Raw genomic sequence first — 17,626 nt, forward strand, 5'->3', positions numbered from 1 at the left:
ATGGTTCTCATGGATGATAAGGTAGGTTGATTATTCTACATGATTTCTTCGAGTGATACTAGGTCCAGTTTATATATATTTACTGTTCACATTTTAACTTTATTTCATGAGTAAAATCTTGGAGGAATCAACCACAGTGCGATTTAATAGAGTTGTAAGTGCTAATAATCTTCGTTTTTAATTTGTTTTACAGTGTGATAAAATCCATTGTTCAGTGAAAAATTATTTGACAAAGATGTTTGAGAATGATCTGATCGAGGGGAAAGTTTATGTCTTCTCAAATTTTCTGATTGAGAAATCAAGCGGAATTTATCTTCCGACTACACATGTGTGTAGAATAACTGTAAGGTTTTGAAGTTTACAAAAAATATGAGATTGTCACTAGGTGAAAACAACAACATACAAGAACTCAAAAATTTTGCAGAATGACTACTTAAAATTGGTGATGATTTGACTGGTGATACAACAGATGGTGAATCGATCGTTCATATACCATCTAACATTTTGATTAAGAACTCTGAGACAGCTTTGGATGACCTTATTGATTTCGTGTATCCAAATATGTTATCCAATTTATCAGTTGAAAATTATTTCAAAGATAGAGCAATTCTTGCACCAACTTTGGATTGTGTCGCTGATGTCAACAATAAGATAACTGCAGGGTTACCTGGACAAGAAAGAGTCTACTTATGTTCAGACTCTGTGTGTGCTGAAGAGGGAAATATGGAATTTGAGTTAGATACTTTCTCGTCGGAGATTGTAAATGGAATAAATTGTTCAGGTTTACCACCACACAAGTTGGTTTTGAAGGTTGGCGCTCCTGTTATGTTGTTGCGGAATATAGACCAAACTAATGGTTTGTGCAATAGAACGAGGATGCAAGTTAGAAGAATGGGAAATCATGTGATAGAATGCAAGACTTTAACTGGTAACAAAGCTGGAAGTATTGTTCTTAACCCAAGACTGAATCTAATTCCAAATAATGAAACATTGCCGGTCAGGTTTCAAAGAAGACAATTCCCAATTATCATGTCATTTGCAATGACAATAAATAAATCTCAGGGACAAACTCTATCGAAAGTTGGAATTTACCTTCCAAGGCCGATTTTCACCCATGGTCAATTGTATGTTGCGTTATCAAGGGTAACGAGTAAAGATGGTCTGAGAGTGCTGTTGCAAGATCATGGACACTTGGGAAATAACTGCACGATGAATGTGGTATATAGAGAAGTTTTTGAGAGCCTATAATAAAAAGGTAATAACAAAATGTCTTACTAAATCTATTTATTTATTAAAATTTATTACTATCACTTAAAAAAATTTAGAAATTCTAGGAACTAATAGATGAATTCTTATTTTACATTAATAGTTTGAGAATATTAAAATTATAATAAAAATTCGTATAATTTTATTCTCTTTGACAAACAATTTTATAATTATGTTAATCATATAATTTTATATACAAACATTGATACATTGTTGTTTTATGTATATATTTTGTAGGTATCAAAGGATAGCATTGAATTGTTATTCAGTAAGTTTAAATTATTTATTATTTATTACAAAATTTTCTGCATTAGAATTTTCTATTAATTTGTTCTTCATTTTGAGCTGATTTTGATATTTTCTTACTTCACAATAAACCAACATATAAAACTTTGTTGGTAGAGTTATATATTACTAGATTATTTATGGTCATATTGAGTATATATGCTTGATTTATTAAAAAAAGTAGATTAAATAACTATTTTATAGTTAATACAATTAACACTATATTAAGAAAAGAAAAACAACGCATACAAGTTATTTTTTTATTAATTAAATTATTATAATTAAAATAAAATTTAATATAACAACTTAAAATTATAATTTCAATCTTATCACGTGCATGACACGGGTGATTAAACTGGTTAATAATTATAGTTTGTAGGTAATAAAGTAGAAATAATGTGTTAAAATTAATAAAAAATATTATTCATACATCAAACACAATTGACATCTGTTATAAAAATATGGTTATTTCTAATTAATTATATATTTAAATTATTTTTTAACTAATAAAATAAAATGGTGTCAAAAAATACCGGTATTTTATTGTTAAAAAAAATATTGGTCAAAAAGTTATTTATTATAAACTGCGTAGATGTAAGGGGATTGAAAATTAATCTATTCAACTTTTAACATATCTCCTTGTTTTCGTTCTTATTTTTAACTGTGGGAGTTTGGGACCGCAAAGCAGAGAGAAGAGGGGGAAGAGGCTATGTGAAGTGGATGAGGCAAGAAGGAAAGTCTGTGGTGTGCTGTGGCCATAGACAGAGACAGAGAACACACAGATGATGGCAGAAGTCGGTGACCACAATAGCAACACCACCACATGTGCTGCAGTTCTCAACTCCGTACTCTCTTTCCCCAATTCTTCCTTTTTCTTAGGTTTTTCGTTTTCCTGTGCTTTCGTTGCTTCAATATTGAACATATATGCCCATTTCCCAATTTGATTTTTCATCCCACTTACTTTGCTCACCCTTAATTCGACGTTGAATGTGATTATATTATGTTTGATAACTAATGTTCAATATGTGCTATCTTGGACCCTTTTGATTTCTTGCTAGCTTAGATGCTTCAGCTTATATCATTACTAGCAATTAGTATTAGTTTTAAGCAGACCTGAGAAAATACATGTATTCTGTTCATGGTTTAGGGTTTAGGTTTACTTTGGCTTTTTGACCTTTTCGTATATTTCAAGGGGCAAGAACTTGGATAAGGTATTAGGTAGCCTAGATAAAGATCAAACCTCCAACATCGTCATCACATCCCGAGCTAAGAGACTGGAGCCAGTGCTGGTTAAGTTGCATGCTCATTGGCCGGAACCGGAAGAAATGAAATATCTCTTAAAGATGCTTGAGTTACAATCTTAGTCAATTTGTGTTTTTTCACTTTACTAACAAACTTTGTCACTATGAGAAATTAAATGGATATTGGGCTTCCTAGCATGGGATGAAATGTTGCTTAACAGCTTTAAGCATTGCAGTGTACGATTGAATGTGCTTTTGATGTCAGAGAATCTAGTAATCCTGTATTGTTGATTAAGTTTGTTAGCTTATTGATTTTGTTTGACAATGTGTTAGATGGAAGAGACCGCCTTTTGCTGTGAACAATTGCCAGAGGGTGAATGCATTGAGGCTCAGAAAGAAGAAGACGGTTCACTAGTTGAGTTGGATTGTCGAAATGGCTTTTCTGAAGGAAGAAAGGAGTTCGTCACACCTGCTGTCGGAATGGAGTTTGAGTCTTATGATGATGCTTACAATTATTACATCTGCTATGCCAAGGAAGTCGGATTTCGTGTAAGGGTGAAGAATTCATGGTTCAAGCGAAACAGCAGAGAAAAATATGGTGCGGTGCTTTGCTGTAGCAGTCAGGGTTTCAAAAGAATAAAGGATGTTAACCACATGAGGAAAGAAACAAGAACTGGTTGTCCTGCAATGATAAGGATGAGGTTAATGGACTCTCAGAGGTGGAGGATACTCGAGGTCACACTTGAACATAACCACATGTTAGGTTCTAAGATACACAAATCAGTTAAGAAGATGGGAACTGGAACCAAAAAGAAGTCATTGCTGAGTTCAAATGCTGAAGTGCACACGGTGAAGTTATACCGTGCACTTGTGATAGATGCAGGAGGTAATTCTAGTGCAATCTCAAATGCTAGAGAAGACAGAACTTTGTCGGAATTTTGTAATAGGTTGAACCTTAAAAGGGGTGACACACAAGCCATTTATAATTACCTGTGTCGTATGCAATTGACTAATCCTAACTTCTTTTACTTGATGGATTTCAATGATGAAGGGCATTTGAGGAATGCATTTTGGGCGGATTCTAGGTCCAGGGCTGCATGTGGTTATTTTGGTGATGTTATTTACTTTGACAACACTTATTTGTCAAGCAAATATGAAATCCCTCTCGTGGCTTTTGTTGGAATAAATCATCACGGGCAATCAGTATTACTTGGTTGTGGTCTACTTGCAGGTGAAACAATAGAATCTTATGTATGGTTGTTCAGAGCATGGATTACATCTCTGTCTGGTTGTTCTCCCCAAACTATTATCACCGATAAGTGCAAGGTTTTGCAAAGTGCCATTGCAGAAGTTTTTCCCCAATCTCTCCACCGTTTTGGTTTGCCATTAATCATGAAAAAAGTACCAGAAAAATTGGGAGGGTTGCGCAACTATGATATGATTAGGAAAGAACTGATTAAAGCAATTTATGAGACATTGAAAATGAATGAATTCGAATCAGCATGGGCATTCATGGTTCAACGTTTTGGAGTTGGTGATCATGAATGGCTTTGTTCTCTATATGAAGATCGGAATTGTTGGGCACCGGTATATGTGAAGGATACATTTTTTGCCGGAATGTCTGCAACACGACCTGGTGAAAGCTTTACTCCATTTTTTGATAGATTTGTGCACAAGCAGACTCCTTTAAAGGAGTTTCTTGATAAGTATGAACTAGCTCTCCACAAGAAGCACAAGGAAGAGGCTCTTGCAGACATAGAATCAAGAAGCTCAACCCCCTTGCTGAAAACTAGATGTTCTTTTGAATTGCAGCTCTCTAGAATGTACACTAGGCAAATGTTCTTGAAGTTCCAATTTGAGGTGGAAGAAATGTACTCTTGTTTCGGAACAACACAGTTACACGTGGATGGTCCGGTCATAATTTTCTTGGTCAAGGAGCGTGTCTTGTGCGAAGGAAATCGGCGCGAGATTAGGGACTTTGAAGTTCTGTACAGTAGGACAGCAGGCGAAGTTCGCTGCATCTGTAGTTGCTTTAATTTTTATGGATATTTATGCCGGCACGCATTGTGTGTGCTAAATTTCAATGGCGTGGAGGAGATACCTTCCAGATACATTCTTTCAAGGTGGAAGAAAGATTACAAGCGCCTTCATATTCCTGATCATAACACTGGTGTTCCTGATGATATTGACCATTCTCAATGGTCTAATCAGTTATTTAGAAGTGCCTTGCAAGTTGTTGAGGAAGGGACAGTTTCTGTGGACCATTACAATGTAGCTTTGCATGCTATTGAAGAATCACTAAATAAGGTTCATGATGTAGAATATAGGCAGATATAACTTCCTAGTTCCAACCCACCTTTTTCAATTAGAGTTATGTATGTTAACTTGTATATTTCTACCTGCTTAGAGTTGTTTAACTTTGATCTACAGAGTTGTGTATAGCTAAGATTAAGATGATTTTTGGGTCAAACCCGATGTAACTTTCTCATGTAATTTTCTGCAATATCCTGATCAATCTAATTTTTATTTTATTTTATTGTTTTTGGGTAGATTTCAGCATTTTTTTTCTTTACATGGTGCCACATTGTATGGTTTTGTAAAGTGAATCAAACTCCTAAAATCATTAGACCTTAGTTTCCCTCCTGTTGCATGTCACAAGCATACAAAGTTGCCAAGTATAAACCATCGATCATTTTTGTCCTTCAATAAAATGCACCAAATATACAGAACATATTTTAAATATTAGATTTCGATGTGTTTTTTTTTTTTGTAAGTTTGGTTACTCACATAATAATGTCTTTATATCAAACTATCATCTAAGATATTATTACATATTCTATTAAATAATTTAATTAAATATATCAAACGATTAAGTTGTTTCCGTATGACTTTAAAATTATGAGTTCAAACCGTAAAAACAGCCGTTGATATAATTATTAGATTAAATTGTGATACTTATAAATATATAAATAACATTTGGGTAGATTAAGTACTGTTGTTAGAACCTTTATTTTACTGCATTGCATATTTGCATTGTGATTCAGCCTCCAGGAGCAAAGTCAAAGAGAGGGGCAAAATTGTAATTAGGCGAAAGACGAAGCAAGCAGTTTTTACTTTTTAGCATAACAAGAGACGAGAGAAAAGAGAGTGCATAACAAGTTGTTAGAAGCAGCATGTCCATCAACACCAACAACGACCTTAACGAGAATACGGTTAGGGTGTGTTCTCCTTCTAACAACGATAAATCCTTCTCCCTCACCACGGTACCTAACTAACTAACTAACTAACTCTATCTTCCATTTCACTTTGCCCTTTTCTTTTCCTCGTTTATTATTATTATTAGTCTTAGAAGTAAAGGAAGGGTTTGTGCTCGTTTTGGGGGGGAATTTCTTGTTAGCTAATTCCTACTTAGCTTAATTAACTGTTTTCACTGTTGAAAAGTAAAAGAGAATGATGAATCGATCCTCGTTTTCGTTCCCATGGCTTCAGATTTCTGCTGGTAGCTTTGGAATCACATTTATTAGTGGATTATGGATCATTAAATAGATCATGCTTTTGTGTATGAAAAATTCTTGTGTGTTCATGGAGATTTTAGGGTTTCTGGATATCCAGCTTGGCTCTCTATGATGTTCTCAATTTGAATGGATACTAAAGTTTGGTATATCTTGTTTTGAATTTGACAGTTTATATAATTATGTGTGCTTTTTCCAGATAGATGATGGATCTCCAAACAGTGATCAGCTGCTTGAGGTTGCGGATGAGCAAAACATTCTTGTGAATGGCTGCGGTCAGTTATTTGAGATTGATGGAAGTGAACATGAGAATGGGAGGGATGAAACAACAGTGATTGATGGTTATGGTGGAGAATCTCAAGGGAAAGGCTATCCTCCGCCGGTTGTAGGTATGGAGTTTGATACTTATGATGATGCTTACAACTATTATAATAGCTATGCCAAGGAGATTGGATTTGCTATTCGGGTTAAGTCGTCATGGACCAGACGTAACAGCAAAGAGAAGCGCGGTGCTGTGTTGTGCTGCAACTGTGAGGGCTTCAAAACACTTAAGGAAGCAAATAGCCACAGGAAAGAAACAAGAACAGGTTGTCTGGCGATGATTAGGTTGCGATCAGTGGAATCTAACAGATGGAGGGTGGATGAAGTCAAGCTTGAGCACAACCATTCATTTGATCCTGAGAGAGCACAAAACTCGAAATCACATAAGAGGACAGACGGTGGGTCGAAAAGAAAACTTGAGCCAACTCTAGATGTTGAAGTACGAACAATCAAGCTATATCGAATGCCTGTTGGGGATGCATCAGGTTATGGAAGTCCAAATTCTAATGAAGGAGGAACTAGCACCAACCTTAATTTTTCTAGGCATTTGAAACTTAGGAAAGGTGATACAGAACTTGTTTCAAACTACTTCTGCAAATGTCAACTTATAAATCCCAATTTCTTCTATGTTATGGACTTGAATGATGATGGACAACTGCGGAACATTTTTTGGATTGATTCTAGATCTAGAGCTGCATATAGTTATTTTGGTGATGTGGTTGCATTTGACTCTACATGTTTGTCAAACAATTATGAGATTCCACTTGTTTCATTTGTCGGTGTTAATCACCATGGGCAGTCTATTTTACTTGGATGTGGTCTGCTTGCAGATGAGACATTTGAAACATATAATTGGTTTTTTAGGGCGTGGCTTACATGTATGTCCGGCCGTCCTCCTCAAACTGTTGTTACAAACCAGTGCAACAAGGCCATGCAAAGTGCAATAGCGGAGGTTTTCCCGAGAGCTCACCACAGAATTTGTCTATCACAAGTCATGCAGAGTATTCTCGGATGTTTGGTACAGTTTCAGGAATACGAGGCAATTCAGATGGCATTGTCTAGAGTGATATATGAAACTAAGACAATCGATGATTTTGAAAGGGCTTGGGATGAACTTACCCAGCATTTTGGAATAAGAAATCATGAAAAGCTTCAATCCTTGTATGGTGAACGTGAGCACTGGGCTCCTGCTTACACCAAGGACACGTTTTTTGCTGGAATTTCTGATCAAGAAAAAGGTGAGTCCGTGGTACCTTTTTTTAAGGGTCATGTGCATCAGCAAACTTCCTTGAAAGAATTTTTTGAGATTTATGAATTAGTTATGGAGCAAAAGAGAAAAACTGAAGCTATTGATGATTTCAAGTCGCGAGATTCTAGTCCTTCACTGAGAACAAGGTACTACTATGAGTTGCAACTGTCCAAATTGTACACAAATGCAATGTTCAGGAAGGTCCAGGAGGAGATTGTGATGATGTCCTCTTGTTTCGGCATCACAGAAAGTCAAACAAATGGATCTACAGCGACATACATGGTTAAAGAGCGCCAAGGCGAGGAACTTGTCCAAGATGCAGGGCATGTTGAAGTCACATATGATAAAACCGGAGCAGAAGTGCGCTGCAGTTGTTGTTGCTTTAACTTCAAAGGCTATTTGTGCAGACATGCCTTGTCTATCCTCGATTATAATGGCGTGGAGGAAATTCCTTGTCAATATGTTTTGCCGAGATGGAGGAAGGACTTTAAACGATTGTATGTACCTCACCTTAGCTCTGATAATGTTGATATCACCAACCCAGTTCAGTGTTTTGATCATTTGTACAAACGGGCGATGCAAGTTGTTGAAGAAGGGATGATATCCCAAGCTCATTATATGGTTTCTTGGCAGGCTTTTAAAGAGTCTTTGAATAAGATTCGCCTTGTATCAGATAAAATTGAGTAATTTAATCAAGAATAATACATATCAAATGTTGTGCATAATTTGTTATCCATTTCTTCAATAACACACAGATGGTTCTTTAGTTGTGTTCAGGCAAAGTTTGCGAAATTATGCGACTTTGTAGAATGTGTTTCCGGTAGCCTAGTCTGGCCAGACAGTTGTTGCATGTCAATTTCAGCAAAAGATAACAACAGCTGCTGCTCATGGATCTGTTAATTTGTCTGATTTTTGTATGCAGATAGCATTTTTGTTTTTGATAAAGTGATACTTCTGAGCCAATATCAACCTCCTTCTAAAAGTGCATTTAGATTTCTCAAGTTTATTCCAACCCATTTATTTTCAGTTGCACTTTTTGCCTTTTTATCTACAAAAGTTTAAGCTTCTCTTTTACATTACTTAATCTCCCATCTAAGTTTTGTAACTCGTTTAATTGAGTAGCAAACTAGCAACCCCAATGATTTTTCAACACCACTGTGGTCAACGATGTAAAAAACCTTGTCCACCCACATAAAAAAAAAAAACTTGCAGTATGCAATTTCTTCCTGCAATAACAGCAACAATGAGTGGATACGTATAGATTTGGACAATTCCATGAAATTGTAAGGTTAAGTTGAGATATGAGAAAACATTACTCACACTACTGCCCCCGTAAAATTACTGTTGTCCTTGAAATTTTGTAATTCCTACAAATTAAATAATGAAAAAAAATCAGAATATACTTTCAACTTTGTTAAAAGAATATAACATATCATACCTTTATAAAACCATTTTATGATCTTCGGAGGTTATAAACGTTTCTGATATTATTATCCAAGGAAACCTTTGTTATATATAGGAATATGCTAATATTCTTTTGAGGAATTAATAATTCAAAAAATAATAGAGTAATTTGTTTAAAAAAAAGAATAAAATATTTAGTACTGTTCGAATTTCGCCTTGTGCATATATAACAACCCATTGATCAGCGACAAATCTTTAAATAGAGTTCAGTACCACGACGAATTAGTCTGTGACCTGTTGAGTTGGGAGATACCATGAAAAAAAAATTTAGTACTATTAATCAATAGAAATTCAAGATGAAAAACTTAGTAGATAAACTTTTTGTTTGTTGAAATGGTAAAATGTTAAAGATTAAAATTACGCGTGTGAATATACACATGTATAAGTACTAATTTTATGATTAATTTAGTTTATATATAACATTTTTGTTGAAGAGAATATACACATATATAAGCACTAATTTTATAATTAATTTAGTTTATATGTAACATTTTTGTCAAAAAATTATTTCCTTGCAAAATTTTTATTTTTTTATCTTTTTATTTTGGCACAATTAATTAGTATTATTACAATATTACTATTGAAGTGTTAGAAAAGGTTGAAACTGAAAGAAACGAAGGAAGCTGAGAAGAACGAGAGGAAACTACAGTTGACACTAACACACCTCAACGAAGAACTCAGCTCCGTCTTTTCTTCTCTCTCTCTCTCTCTCTCTCTCTCTCTCTCTCTCTCTCTCTTCTCCTACCATTCAACCATGTCTGCTCCTTACTCTGTAATCTCTCTCCCTCTCAACTCAATTCGATTTCAATTCAGTTTAATTTCAGTTTTTTTTTTCCCCTTTGTAACAATTCAGATCTCATCGCTTGCATTTTGCATGAATTCCATTTGCTTCCATTGTTCTCTGTCTCGCTTCACATTCTGATCACAATTACACACATCTAATTTCACCTACAATTCGATTCATTTTTCATCTTGCAATCCGCGAGAAGTCTTTTCTTTTTTTGTTGGTGTTCTTGCTGTGTGTGTGTATGGGGAGAACGGGGATGGGGATGTTTTAATTTTGATTTCGTGCATAATTTTTTTCATTTTTTTGGAAATTTTATTGCTTGCATTGTAAGTGATGTTCATCATGCTTCTGCTCCATGAAGTTATCAAAGCATAAAAGATTATACAATTCATCTTAGACTCAAGAACCTTGTCAATTTGGTCTGCAAAAGAAAAAAAACATAGAGATTTAATTTATAATTTGAATCAAGTGTTTTCGGCTCCTTGAAAGCAAAGTTCTAGGTTCTGATTAAAAAGAAAACAAAAACAACTATGAATGTTGTAAAATTTGAGATGGTTATTTTCTTCTGTAAGGGAAGTTCTGACTTCTCGTTCTGTAATGTGTGCTCTTTGTTAGGAGGCCTGCCCTTCTGTGAAGAACATCCTTCTTCTGGATTCCGATGGGAAGCGTGTAGCGGTCAAATATTTCTCAGATGACTGGCCAACAAATGCTGCAAAGGAGGCTTTCGAGAGAGTTGTATTCACCAAGACTCAGAAGACCAATGCTCGCACTGAGGGTGAGTGATTGATTCCTTCACAAGAATCGCAGCATTTCTTTAATGTTCTGGGGTATCACAAATGATTTTGTCATATACCATGATCTAGGATCAATAACCTTTCATGTTTTGTTAAAATCTTCCTGTGATTCGAAACGGATTTCTAATTGCTACTCTGTATGTGACATCATTTTGTGGATGTATTGAGCTCACTTTTGTTTTCATTATTGGTTTTCCCATTTGACAGCTGAGATAGCAATGTTCGAGAATTACATTGTTGTTTACAAATTTGTTCAAGACCTTCACTTCTTTGTTACTGGAGGAGATGACGAAAACGAGCTTATCTTAGCCACAGTCCTTACAGCTTTTTTTGATTCCGTTGGCACTCTGCTCAGGTTGCTTTCTTATACTTAAATAGTAATCTATCATGTACATACACGCCTAACGGCACTAGAGATTATCATTATTTGCATACTAGTCCTTGATTTTACTGGGTTTCCCTCCTTTTCTCCTTCAGAGGCAATGTGGACAAGAGGGAAGCTCTTGAAAATTTGGATCTCATCCTATTGTGCATTGATGAAATTGTGGATGGCGGGTAGGCTTGCGTTTCCCATGATAGTTATATCTTTTTGATTGTTTGTTGTTAAGATTTCCCTTCCAAACTACAGACTAAAAGTGCCATATGATACACCAGAGAGTAAAATTCCCATATGCAGTTAATAATTGCAATGGTGATTTAGTCATAAATTCGAAAACCATATTTCAAGTGTTATCCTGCTAGGAAGGAACATAAATACCACAATTTGGAACTTGCATAGTTTGTCATGATACTTTTCAATTCTATACACTAATAGTTTGTCATGTATTGAGCTTATATTAATTTTATATACCATTAGATTTAAGTGACTAAATATGATTCACTCAATTGTTGTGTTAATGACTTGTGCAGCATCATTCTTGAGACTGATCCAAATGTTATTGCTGGGAAAGTTGCAAGTAATAGTATAGATTCTGCTGCTCCTCTGTCTGAACAGGTACCATTCACATTTCATTTTACTACCAGAATAGAATATTGATCATTGAAATGAAATTCAATCTTTATTAACTGATTTTCATTCTGTTGCAGACACTAACTCAAGCATTTGCCACAGCAAGGGAGCATTTTACAAGATCCCTACTTAAATGATCCGTATGGTTTTTCGCAATGGAGGAAACATGTCTGTTGGTCTCTTAGAAACGTTTATAAGAATCTCACTTGTTATTGTATTCTGAACCTGGATGATGATGACGCTTGAGCTGTGAAAAGTTACTTTGCATGAGAATATAGTTCTATTTTTTTTTCTTCTTTTTAAACACTTATTCATGTGACATTTGTTTATTCACCTACCCATTACATCTATGAAAGGACATTTCATATAACCAACTCTGCTTGCTGGAACAAGTTCTTCTTGTTGGCATATTTTTGTGAATATATCGTTTAAATGAATTTTGTTGTTCATACTAGTTCTAACTCATTGGAGTTGGTTATATTTGGTAGTAAAAAGTTTTATAGATAGATATACTTTATGTATGTAATTTTTCTAATTTACTCTTCATTCTAATTAATTTTTACGTGAGTGGATCTTCTCTGGTGAAAAAAAAAAAAAACTGGATGGTGTCTAGTGTTAAATCTAACCCTTTATTTTTCTCTCTAGTATATTTATTTTTTGTCCCACTTATAAAATTAAAGATGAGAGATCACACTTCATTTTCTCAAGTGTTGAAAAAACTGGAGAGGATTCATTTCCATTCTCATAGTGATTGAATAAAATTTTCATTGTCTACCTATACTTTTTCAATAAATATAATTGATGAGTGGCATCATCGATAAAGAAGTAACAATCTATAAACATTTTTATCCCATTTTTTTCCCAAACATAAAATGTTGCTGGATAAAAAAGTTTGGCGTTTAAGTTAGATCTTACGATGACATAGTAAAACTATATTTTTTAACGTGCTAATAACAAGTTCAAAAATGCTAATTTGCAATGGGTCATTTTTATTTGACTAACTGGAAAGTATAAATTTTCACTAGTATCGTATTTTTCACTTCCCTTCACTGTTTGATAACAGAAACTTTCTACGTATCCCCTTAACTACATCTTCAATGAAAGAAAACAACAAAAAAGATAATCATTGTTCTCCAGAAAGATAAAAAATTGATCTATATGGAAATTTTATTTATCTGGTTTTGATGAATAGTATACTCTTGGAAGAATTTCAACCTTTTGAGAATAATGTGGCAGTAACAGTATTTCCTTAAATAGTCATCAACTAATCACAGATTTCTCATCCTGCCATGTTTCTGATTAGAGCTCAAGAACTGCTTTTTCAACTCATGCCTTTTCAACTTTAGACTTGGAAAAACTTGTCGCCTCCAAAGTCTAAATTGTTGTAATGTCAAAACATGCTTGAGCAATCATATTATCTTCTATCGTATGAGAAGAGAGTCCGGATCAATATGTACACCTTCGCTGGAAGTAGGAGGCAAGTTATTCCGGGACACATTTCTGTTTCCCCGGACTTGCGCATGAGTCTCTGCCTCATGTTGAAACATCTTCACTAGTGTTTGAAGCTCAAGCATCCTAACCTCAACCTGGCCCTCATTAATAGGTTTCTTCAGGCCAAGGTACGCCAAGCCAGCCGCAATCAGCACCGCTGTTAAAAGGACAAGGACGGCCGCGAAGACACCAAATGCATATGGCGTGTTTTCTCCCCCAGGCATTCCATCAACATTGATCCCAAATAACCCTGTAACGATGGTAAGGACAACACCGACACCACCAAATACAGCTAAATTATGGGTCACCCGAAGGCTTCTATCCTGGATAGATATGTTTAAGTGGATTAAAAAAATCATCATATTAAAGATATGGAAAATTGTGCAAAAATGTTACTAGGCAGTGCTTGAGAGTTAGAAGCATCTTAAATGAAAGCTCAGAGGTGTTGTACCTGCAGCCAAGCTCGCACATTGCTCTGCATAACATCTTGAATGGTAAACAAGCGTCCACGGACTGCTTCTTGCTCCTCAATCATTTCCCTTGTACTCTTTTTAATTTCTTCTAATAAGCTTTTCGCTGTGTTTCCTTTCAAATGTTGGAGAAGCTCAAAGACAATCTCATCTCTTGCATGGAGTGACCACTTCACTCTGATAACCTGCATGGAACACAGTAGTCAGAGGGTTCTTCAGACTATAACTGTCAAATCATAAAATCATTTGAGTCCTCTAATGACGTAACTAGGCTAAGTGAGAATCGGCATACCTGTCTTGATAACCTTCTGATTTCTTGATTTAAAATTACGCTAAAAAGATTTAAATCTTCATAGTTTCTCCTAGCCAAAGGAAAAAATAAAAAAATAAAAAATAAAAAATAAAATAAACAACTTAGTGTAAAGACAAGTTGTGGAACTGAAACAAACTTTTAGTATTAGTACTTGTTCATAAACTTCAGTTCAATCTCATCTGCTGCCCCAAATATAGATTTACGGAATAACCTGAAAAACTAAACAAGAAAAGTTAAACAGAATTACATGAGTTGAAGATTATATAAAATGCAGTAATAGAAAAATAACTGCATTAGATTATACCCACATAAGCAGAAGTTCTACAAAAGAGAAAGGTGAACAAGGATGGCTTTACTGATTAGATGCTAAACATGGACTTTATCTGTTCTTTTACTAAGTTATGATGGCATAGGTTTAATATTTAAAGTAAATGAGGAAAACTTATGTTGAAGATCTCATAGTAAAGGCTAGAAAGATAGAATGCATGACACCAACACATGTATTGCTTCATATGGGCAAATCAATTATGTTCTGCAACAAATATAAAAATAAAATAAAATAATAATTCAAAGAAAGTTCTGTTACCTATCATCCCACCGAGAAAGACGGCATGCAAGATGTGCTATAATGTCATGCGCTGTTCTTGGCATGTTATATCCTCCAGCAGAAAGAAGCTCCTAACCAAAGTGCAGCACTGAGTGAATTACATATTTCCAAACTAATGCATACAATGAACCAGTAATTTATCCCTTTGATTAAATAAGAAATGTTATTAACATGGAAGAGAAGCACAGTGAAGGAAAATTCTAGCAAGAACAACCTGAACTTCTGTGATACCGAGAACGTTTATCCGGGACACTGATCCTTTTATATGCATTGCAGTTAATAGGAACTTTTGTGCTTGCCAAGATCTAACGACAACTGGAATGTCATCTTCTTCATTAAAAGGATCACCTGCCGATTGGCCCAATAGCTCAAATAAAAGCCCTCCTGCAACTCTGACTGGGACCTATATAGAAGAGTAAATTCTAATCAAACATCGAGTTAAACGCTAGTCCAGGACTTAATTTTAGAGAGAAACATGAATTTTGTCAATTTGCTGTAAATGTTATATTATATACCATGAAAGGGTTCCTGATTTACTCTCTACCTCGGTTAATCTCTAACATAATGTAAAGTAAAGAAATTCAAGATATAAGATTTCATTTCAAATCATATTGAACTATATGCAAAAGGAAACGACTTACTTTTTGGGAAGAAAAGTAACCTTTTTGAAGATCATGTCATGCAACTTTCATATACCAAATACTTGTTTTCAGTTGTAGAACTTTTCTAGTCATGCTTTATTTTTGTATACAGTAGTAATATATAGATATATCTCAACAACACGTAGATTTTCACAAAAGGATACTAAAATCACATCCTATTTGTTCAATCAATGGCACATTTTGAACATTTTGTATATACACAACCTCGTATGCCCTTGGTATAATAGTGCATGTAATTCAAGAGAAGGTTACCAGTAATTACACCATTACTGCTAGCAGCTATGAATGCTGAAAATGCATCGTACCTCATAGAAAAGGTGTTTCATCTTCTCACTTATTAGTTTACTTTCATCTCTCAAAGCTAAACTAACAGCAGGGTGTAGCCATTTAGCATTAATGAGCCAAGTCTCAACATTGGGATGACCTGCACAAACATGGCACCACCATATAGGCCCAGCTGGGTACTCCCAATAAGGAGCTGCCAAATCTGCTACAGTTAATTCATCTTCTTGATCCTCGATTTCAATTTGATGATAACCCCAGTCTGCATCAACCTGAACTGTTTGAACAAGTTGCACAATTCTTTTCCATCCAATCGGTACCCAATGACCACCCTCGTATTTTCCTGCAGCATTAAATTGGCCACCCTGAGAAACCTGGCTCTCTTTGTCATCATCGGAGGCACCAAGCGAACTGTCCCTCAAGGAATTTACAGATGAATGATGTGAGAGATTATCTTTATCTGCCCTGCCAGAAGCAGCATGTGTTAAACCTTCTGAAGAGCCGGACCTCTTGCACTGATAAACATCCAAATTTAGTTTGTCTGAGATCTTCAATGGGGACCTATGTTTAATTGGTTTTTTTCGTCCTTGAACAAATTCGAAAGCACAAATAAGCCCATCTGTCCAAAGGTTATTTCCAGGGTTGGATTCTCCAGTATTATAGGTGCTATTGCTTTCTGATTTTTGATGTTTTACTGAGGAACGTGGTTGGTCTTTCATGTAACTCATTTTCTCAGCTCTTCATGAAGCTAATGTAGCGAAGTTACATTAGACCTATACTTGAAAACCACTCTTGTATGAGCAAACTTCTACACAAAACATGCTGTTTGAAAAGCTTTTGATTTCAACCATGGGTTCGACAACCAACAGCAACCCCACTGATTATTTATAAATCAATGCTGCAATCCTCAAACTGAAGGGAAAGATGTTTGTTTTAAATATAGCACAGTCGGATATTCTAAAATCAAAGAAAGATTGAGCAATTAACTATCTTAGAGAACTATCAAACAGAATTTATCGGCGAAAGCACAAGAATAAGCAGAACTTCAAGGCTCCAGCTTAGATAATAGTACATTAGATTAGGTTAGGTGTATACTTTTTAAGTTAGATTCCAGCATATCAAACTACATTATCTCTGTTGATACTGCATAGTGTATTTATTGATCAGAATTCAAATCCCCTCTTAATTCCACCAGAAAGGCATAACCATAACCATTTATTTTAACTAGTAATGTTATTGCTTGAACAATGAATCAATCAACCTATTCATCCAATAACTGTTTCTCGTTCGTTCTTCTAAAGTCGCACCAATTCAAATCATGCTTCAAAAAATAGAAACAAAACAACAAATTGGCAACTAGAAGACAAGGAATTAACAATCTAATAAACAATAAAGAAAAACGAAAACAAAAAATTATATATAAAAAATATAAAAAAATAAAAAATGGAAACGGAACGTACCAAAGAGGTAGATGAAAGTGCGAAGTGGCTCCGAATCCTGGAAGGAAAGTGAGCTTAAGAATATAGTTGATTGATATGAAAGCAAAGAAACGCGCACCTTGCGCACGTAAAGGGAGAATGATGTTTAAGTTGCTAACGTACGCCACATGCACATTGTAATTTGGAGGGTGCCATGCGCAATGACCATATTCTGTTCCACTCTTTATGTGGCTTTGATTAATTTGATGAGTGATTATGGATATGAATTACGTTAATGCATAAACTTTAAAGCTAGATTCATCGAAGCAGCTACGAATGAGTAATTTTATTTCATTGGCAGATTCATACCCTAACAAACAACTAACAACTTGGTCCAGGATGTTCCATGATTCCATCATCTATGGATGATAGGAGTTGGACCAATCTGTATTTTC

The 17,626-nt window shown here is 35.1% G+C and overlaps 5 protein-coding genes across 12 annotated transcripts; 4 read left to right on the forward strand and 1 right to left on the reverse strand.

Annotated features, from left to right (window-relative positions):
• Positions 1-1,202, forward strand: LOC140184027 (uncharacterized). Its single transcript, XM_072234306.1, has 4 exons — positions 1-21; positions 194-332; positions 470-1,001; positions 1,157-1,202. The coding sequence occupies exons 1-4, from the start codon at positions 1-3 to the stop codon at positions 1,200-1,202; spliced, it is 738 nt and encodes a 245-aa protein (XP_072090407.1).
• A 945-nt stretch (positions 1,203-2,147) lies between these two features.
• On the forward strand, positions 2,148-5,328 carry LOC112794583 (protein FAR1-RELATED SEQUENCE 6). 2 transcript variants are annotated; one of them, XM_029297759.2, is made up of 2 exons: positions 2,148-2,396; positions 3,126-5,328. In XM_029297759.2, exons 1-2 carry the CDS (start codon positions 2,334-2,336, stop codon positions 5,127-5,129), a joined length of 2,067 nt encoding a protein of 688 aa, XP_029153592.1. In that variant the 5' UTR covers positions 2,148-2,333; the 3' UTR covers positions 5,130-5,328. The 2 variants fall into 2 exon arrangements, with proteins under 2 accessions (XP_029153592.1, XP_029153593.1); XM_029297760.2 differs by having other exon boundaries at positions 2,150-2,430.
• Positions 5,329-5,809: 481 nt separating this feature from the next.
• On the forward strand, positions 5,810-8,640 carry LOC114927615 (protein FAR1-RELATED SEQUENCE 8). The gene is made up of 2 exons (XM_029297761.2): positions 5,810-6,055; positions 6,504-8,640. The coding sequence occupies exons 1-2, from the start codon at positions 5,966-5,968 to the stop codon at positions 8,559-8,561; spliced, it is 2,148 nt and encodes a 715-aa protein (XP_029153594.1). The 5' UTR covers positions 5,810-5,965; the 3' UTR covers positions 8,562-8,640.
• Positions 8,641-9,752: 1,112 nt separating this feature from the next.
• Positions 9,753-12,298, forward strand: LOC112796112 (coatomer subunit zeta-2). Its single transcript, XM_025838410.3, has 6 exons — positions 9,753-10,110; positions 10,741-10,900; positions 11,127-11,274; positions 11,397-11,474; positions 11,829-11,913; positions 12,006-12,298. The coding sequence occupies exons 1-6, from the start codon at positions 10,093-10,095 to the stop codon at positions 12,063-12,065; spliced, it is 549 nt and encodes a 182-aa protein (XP_025694195.1). The 5' UTR covers positions 9,753-10,092; the 3' UTR covers positions 12,066-12,298.
• Positions 12,299-13,054: 756 nt separating this feature from the next.
• LOC112796114 (uncharacterized) lies at positions 13,055-17,626 on the reverse strand. Of its 7 annotated transcripts, none has more exons than XM_072234970.1 (9): positions 17,355-17,572; positions 17,214-17,250; positions 15,777-16,665; positions 15,024-15,212; positions 14,789-14,880; positions 14,354-14,413; positions 14,182-14,251; positions 13,871-14,074; positions 13,055-13,742 (listed from the first exon to the last, which is right to left on the reverse strand). In XM_072234970.1, the coding sequence occupies exons 3-9, from the start codon at positions 16,479-16,481 to the stop codon at positions 13,350-13,352; spliced, it is 1,713 nt and encodes a 570-aa protein (XP_072091071.1). In that variant the 5' UTR covers positions 16,482-16,665; positions 17,214-17,250; positions 17,355-17,572; the 3' UTR covers positions 13,055-13,349. The 7 variants fall into 7 exon arrangements, with proteins under 7 accessions (XP_072091071.1, XP_072091072.1, XP_072091073.1 ...); XM_072234971.1 differs by having other exon boundaries at positions 15,777-16,526; positions 17,355-17,395; XM_072234972.1 differs by having other exon boundaries at positions 13,055-13,669; positions 17,214-17,626.

The sequence above is a fragment of the Arachis hypogaea genome, chromosome 4 (assembly GCF_003086295.3).
Source record: "Arachis hypogaea cultivar Tifrunner chromosome 4, arahy.Tifrunner.gnm2.J5K5, whole genome shotgun sequence".
Taxonomy (NCBI): Eukaryota; Viridiplantae; Streptophyta; class Magnoliopsida; order Fabales; family Fabaceae; genus Arachis; species Arachis hypogaea.

Excerpts from the sequence above, each read along its gene's own strand:
- LOC140184027 (XM_072234306.1), top strand. The coding sequence starts at position 1 with ATGGTTCTCATGGATGATAAG. Across the intron at positions 22-193 it reads TGGTTCTCATGGATGATAAG|TGTGATAAAATCCATTGTTC; the intron begins GTAGGTTGATTA and ends TTTGTTTTACAG. Across the intron at positions 1,002-1,156 it reads AATGAAACATTGCCGGTCAG|ATGGTCTGAGAGTGCTGTTG; the intron begins GTTTCAAAGAAG and ends TAACGAGTAAAG.
- LOC112794583 (XM_029297759.2), top strand. The coding sequence starts at position 2,334 with ATGATGGCAGAAGTCGGTGACCACAATAGCAACACCACCACATGTGCT. Across the intron at positions 2,397-3,125 it reads GTGCTGCAGTTCTCAACTCC|ATGGAAGAGACCGCCTTTTG; the intron begins GTACTCTCTTTC and ends ACAATGTGTTAG.
- LOC114927615 (XM_029297761.2), top strand. The coding sequence starts at position 5,966 with ATGTCCATCAACACCAACAACGACCTTAACGAGAATACGGTTAGGGTG. Across the intron at positions 6,056-6,503 it reads AATCCTTCTCCCTCACCACG|ATAGATGATGGATCTCCAAA; the intron begins GTACCTAACTAA and ends TGCTTTTTCCAG.
- LOC112796112 (XM_025838410.3), top strand. Across the intron at positions 11,475-11,828 it reads GATGAAATTGTGGATGGCGG|CATCATTCTTGAGACTGATC; the intron begins GTAGGCTTGCGT and ends TGACTTGTGCAG. Across the intron at positions 11,914-12,005 it reads CTGCTCCTCTGTCTGAACAG|ACACTAACTCAAGCATTTGC; the intron begins GTACCATTCACA and ends ATTCTGTTGCAG.
- LOC112796114 (XM_025838412.3), bottom strand. The coding sequence starts at position 16,481 with ATGAGTTACATGAAAGACCAACCACGTTCCTCAGTAAAACATCAAAAA. Across the intron at positions 15,213-15,776 it reads TGAAACACCTTTTCTATGAG|GTCCCAGTCAGAGTTGCAGG; the intron begins GTACGATGCATT and ends TCTTCTATATAG. Across the intron at positions 14,414-14,788 it reads CTTTCTCGGTGGGATGATAG|GTTATTCCGTAAATCTATAT; the intron begins GTAACAGAACTT and ends TTAGTTTTTCAG.